Genomic DNA, 5,597 nt, shown 5'->3' on the forward strand with positions numbered 1-5,597 from the left:
TACAGCGAACAAACGAATTGTACTAAATACTTAATTCAGCTAGCCTCGTTGTTGTTGGCTGGCATAGCTTGAGAAAAGTTTGGGCAAACTACTGCAGCGGCTGCAAAACAAGTTTCAGTCAAGATTTATACACCAAACGCTGCGGATACCACGCTTCAACATCAACGCATAAGGCGCACACACACACCAACATAGTACACGCATTGTTTGTTAAAGCAACCGATTGTTTAAAAAATATCGCTTTCGATCTGAAGTAGAAATGAGATTTCTTGAAATTTCAATATTAAACATCTTGACACTAATCGCCTGCGTCTCACTAACAACAGCTGCGGTAATTTGCATTGATGACTCACCGTTGGACAAAAGGCAAGCATCAGACGGAGGAAAAGTCAATGAACAGCAAAGGAATGCAACAACTGCAGCCAGTGGCGAAGATGAAACAGCCGCAGAGTTTGACGGTGTGCTAAATAACCAAACCGATTTAAGCGGCTCCTTCAATGGCAGTCACCATGGTCAGAGTCAAGTCACCCAGTTCTTACAGACCGTACAAGATACCTTGGAGAAAGCCAAACCTTGGGTGGTTGAGCTTGAAAAGGAGGCTAAGCGCTTAGAGGAGACAGCCAAACGCTTCGGTGAGGGAGTTATACGTGGCCTAGGTAGTTTTGTTGATCGGCTGATTGGTGGCGGTCATGGCAGCATTGTCGTGAAGCCAGCAAACTTTGGTGAAATATCAACTTCCAGTCCAGTGAATGCTGTAAGTGCAGACGACAAAAGCCCTCCATTCGACACCACAACCGCAACAGCTACTGTTGCCGAAGTATTGCCTGACTTTGTGGCTGCAGGTGCGGCTGATGCTGCTGTCGACGCTGCTGCTGCAGCTGCCAATGACGCCGAAAATGAAATATCTGGACAGCAAGACGATAACGCACTTTGTCCCGACGGCTTTGTGGCCGAAGTAAATGGCATCTGTCTGCGCATTCATAAATGAAATGGGGAGCATTGAGCGCATTTTAATTTTTAAATTGAGAATGCAGCACTCATGATAAAATAATTCGAAATATTTATGCAATTCATTATATGTGTATTTATTATTTAAGTACAATAAAGTAATTTATCTTTATTTAGTTTAAATCAGAAACAAAGTGTGTCATTTGAATAAATATCTACATATATTGTATACGAGAAATGTGTAGTGACGTGTCCTTACTTACATCGTTCTTACATCAAGTGCAGTTATATTCTTACTATGTACTTTTTATTACCAACATACTCACCCCTTAATTTATACATTAAACGGAGTTCCCCAACCACAATGACTCATCCTATCGAACGATTTCAATGTTTATCAGATTCTTTTTCAGTATAGTGGGTGATGTTACCCCCTTTGTGTTTCACTGAGGCAAAGCTGATGCATATGCATTTGCATATATTTACATATATATGTACATACATATCTACAGTATGTCATCGATAAAAGCAACCGGTAAAAATTCGGGCAGTTGCGTTGACTGCGGTTGTTGCAATAACCGAATCACAAAATAGTTCAGCCTGAAATCTGAATTTAACCTGAGGAAAAAAGTGAAATAATATTGTTCATGGTAAGACAAACAAAATTAATTTGATTCGCTAAAAATATACATATGCACCCAGAATCGAAATATATGTACCTATTAGGGCGGAGTAATTTTTTCAGAGCAAAGTTTTCAAAGAAATTACACGGCGATGAAAAATTAATTCGGTTCAGAAAAACTTATGAAACATTGATTTTTCTTTTAAAAATTGGGACCATTTTTGGTATATATGTAGTTTGTTCAGCAGTTTTGCTTTGAAGCGAACGTAGAATTCGAATATGCCATTTACTTTTCTCGAAATTAACTTCGCCGTAATACAGAAATTAAAATTAAAGAGCTCGAAATTTGAATGAAGTTTTTAGATGTTTTTAATGTTTGTATAAAGTGTGAAACTAGGACTTACATAAACGGAGTTCGTTATAGAAAAATATTTATAATTAAATACCAATACAATAAATAATCTAAACTTTTCAGTTTGTTGTGGCGCTATTATTTTGACAAGCGCTATGCACAGAAAGGGTTGAATGTTTGATAAAATAAACAAATTAAACCAAGTAGCAGTTTCTAATTATAATTGGAAGTTTAAATAAATTTTGGCTACAATTCAGTTAGATTTTCTAAAATTTTGGATACAAAGGAAATTTAGTGCTCTATTTTAAATAAAAATTTTCGAAAAAGATGTATAATGGAAAAAATTTTGCATATTGTGAAAAAACTATTTTACGAGTATTTCCGTGAGTCAATGTATGTCGTCGTCGTTAAAAAGCTCATTTAGTTCGTCATTCGATCTTCTTCGGTACCCGTCGCCTATGCGAAAAGGGGATCTTTGCATACGATAGTCTTCTCGAAAGCCTTCTCATCATTTTTCGATATCGTCCATGTTTCCGCGCCACGATGCCTCTACAACGTCGCTTTGGACAGCACGAAAAAACATGAATGTTTGTGTTGAATTCTTCTATCTACTATGTTACGGTAATTTCATTACCCAGCATGAATTTAAAATTCATTAATATACACCAGATCACGCAGAATAAAGACAGTAAAAAAAAACGATTTTTGGTAGGTCACACGTTATCTTTTTTCGTTGGAAAGCAATCGAAAAGTAAACAAATCAAAAAAAACGAGAATCATAATTATTTTAAGCTACTTTTAACATTCAAATAAGATAAAATTATTAATTTGTAATGCCATTAGTTAACCCTTAATTAGGCGCATATAGAAAATCACACAATTAGTCGCACGGGGTCCCGAGTGACACCAATAAAAATGTTGAACAAAGAAGTGTGAATTATCAAAAATATTAAAGTAATCTATTACCATTAAAAAAATATATATACATATATTTTCGACTATAAACTTAAAAGAAAATTAAAAACCTACCTCCGTAAAAAAAGTTTACGTTAGTGGTCGCATGGGGTCAGAACACAAGAGAGTAGCGACACATGTGTACATACTGTTGTTCCGGTCATGATTAATTTACGTACCCCGCGGGGAGTTGGGAAGCTAGAAAGAGCGCGAGCGCGCTCCAAGCACTCCAATACATTTTTTTCGACTTGAAATGATCTTGACCCCTGCGCGTAATTAAGGGTTAATAAAGGGTGTACAATACTGGTGCTGGTGATGTAAAGAAGGGGTGATACGAGGAAACAACTTTCAAAAACTTGTTTATCAAAAGCATTTACAATGAAGTTGACGTTGTGGAGTCTCCAGGGTATTTATCAGACCTTTATTGGTTTCGATGATAGTCTGTTCTTACAAAAAAATAGAGCCTGATGACTACACGAAATATATTATTTTATTTTATTAATTTTTACTAGTTTGTCTACTTTCATAACCATCAATCAAAATTATATGAGATAGCTTGCTAAACACATTTAAGTAGTCTATTAAAAGACGGTAGTCGACGAGAGATAAATATTGCTAGTACATACACAGCTGCCTGGTTATAGGGTTATCTGGTTTTATTTTTCATTAAATTTTCAACAATTAAATAAATTTAAAAATAAAAATAATTCAGATATGCTTTTATCCAGCACTGTACGAATATCTGCAATGTCTTCCGCAGACTTTTTTCTGGTCACCTTTCCGTGCAAATTGCCATTCATACGCATACATTATTATTTGAAAGTGGTTTAGCATTAATTTCGCATGTTTAGACAAAATATATAAGAAACGCAAAAGCTGTGAGTGAAAAGAACCAAAATTCTTATTCGCGTGCTAGATTTGAACAGCTGTTTAGTGTTTACCATTCGTTTTGACCTTATACTACTCGTATGTATGTATGTGTTTGTTAAGAACTTTTGGTTCTTGCTTTTAACTGTGTAGAATGATCTGATGACAGGTTGGTGACGTTTTTAAACTCTGCTTTCACAAAAATTGCAAATTGCAAATCGAGTTAAAGGCTCAAACGCGGCATGAAACGAATATCTGCCAGTTTACTTTGAGTGGCCGTAACGTTCACAACAGGTCGCTACCACCACTAATCGATTAATTATTTATTTGCATTTGTGAATCAACAATAACGGAATCCAGTTTTTGCGACTACTGACCGCAAAATAATAACTCACAAACGTTCAGAGAGACGCCAGAAAGAACGCTTATTGTGAAAGGCAATTAAAGGCTTAAAGATGCGCTTCTCACTCAGTTACCTGCTGCTGTTCACCTGCTGCATCTTAATCATCACCACACTGTTAAGTGGTCTAGCAGAATCGAGAGTTTTTGATACCAGACCAATACCACCGGCAAATAACCCACGTCGGCGAGCGATACCAATAGCAAATCAACAAGCCAAAACTAATGGCTAAAGATGAGAGAAATTTTGCGATTTACATATATAATTTTTGGTATACATATATATGTATATTTAGTGTGTTTGTATGCAAATTCATACGAAATTTATTTATTTATTCATAAGGCTGAAGCTTTAAGTCGATTTTGTGATTAACCTAAGATCTTAGTGACACGGTAATTACTTGATATATCTTATTTAATTTATAAATACGTAACGAGAAATAGTTAAATTTTTTTATTTAAAAATTACTAAATAAATAATTTAATCGCGTTATCAACTCATAAATTCATAAATAGCAGCACGGAGTTGCACTAAGGTAAGAAAAAAATTAAGCAAGATCATACCAACGCTAGAACTACTATTGCTATCGCTCCACATTTTCGTGATTGCCGCTTGAAGCACTTATATTAAGCGATTTAGATCAACTTCACCGTAGCAAGCCAGTCATTACTATACCTCACTAGCTGGCGCCCATTAAAAATACCGAGCGAAGTTAATACCTCTCCATCTGACAAAGAGAGCCTTCAGCTATATCGTTGCATCCTATTCGGTACTCGCCGTCATGAATGGATAAAGGGCCATATATCTTCCGTGGCATTTTTCTCACTCCAAGGGCTTCAGAAAAAAATTATGTAAAAATCCACGCTGCTCGGTCATAGATCAGGACGGAAATGATGAGAGACGTACATATAAGGGGTTGATTTCAGATAGGACTTGCCCAATCGCCCACTAAGTTCAAAGTACTTGTTGACAAGAGCAATTGATCTCAAACATAGTGGCATTGGGCTAACGAAAGCGACTTTGAAGGTCTAAGGCCACAGTGATATGGCCCAAATAGTTTGTGGCGGTGGGCTTCAGTCTTTTATTGCCATTATTTAGAAGACTGGTCGCATGCTAGTTGGCGCATATCTTGTGGACTGGGCAGAGCGGGCTTCAATTGTGATCAGCTGGTATGCCTTTGTCACACCATAATTTGCATAGAAGTAAGAGTACGAAAACAAACCGAACGTATCACTACCCATCCCCACAACAAGTATGAAAAGTTTGTGTTCCTTTCTCCAAAAGATCATCTTGTTTTTAAAGAATACTTTGTTTAATGTTTTCTTTTTGTTTATCAGCCCTGAATTGATTTTGCTTAAAAAAAAAAAAAATATTTAAACTGGCTGTTATTTTATGACCTAATTGTGAATCGTTTTACAATTGAGAAAGGTGCACAAATTGTGGAATTCGGAGCT

At 36.3% G+C, this 5,597-nt stretch overlaps 1 protein-coding gene across 1 annotated transcript; it reads left to right on the top strand.

Moving 5' to 3' along the window:
- The first annotated feature begins 46 nt into the window (after nucleotides 1–46).
- Nucleotides 47–1,138, top strand: LOC118734652. The gene has a single exon (XM_036464357.1). The coding sequence runs from the start codon at nucleotides 260–262 to the stop codon at nucleotides 986–988; it is 729 nt and encodes a 242-aa protein (XP_036320250.1). The 5' UTR covers nucleotides 47–259; the 3' UTR covers nucleotides 989–1,138.
- Nucleotides 1,139–5,597: the final 4,459 nt, after the last annotated feature.

The sequence above is a fragment of the Rhagoletis pomonella genome, unplaced genomic scaffold (genome assembly GCF_013731165.1).
Source record: "Rhagoletis pomonella isolate Grant_MI unplaced genomic scaffold, Rhpom_1.0 Rhpom_scaffold_00002, whole genome shotgun sequence".
Classification (NCBI taxonomy): domain Eukaryota; kingdom Metazoa; phylum Arthropoda; class Insecta; order Diptera; family Tephritidae; genus Rhagoletis; species Rhagoletis pomonella.

Bases quoted from the DNA above. Each gene is read 5' to 3' on its own strand.
- LOC118734652 (XM_036464357.1), top strand. From the start codon at position 260: ATGAGATTTCTTGAAATTTCAATATTAAACATCTTGACACTAATCGCC.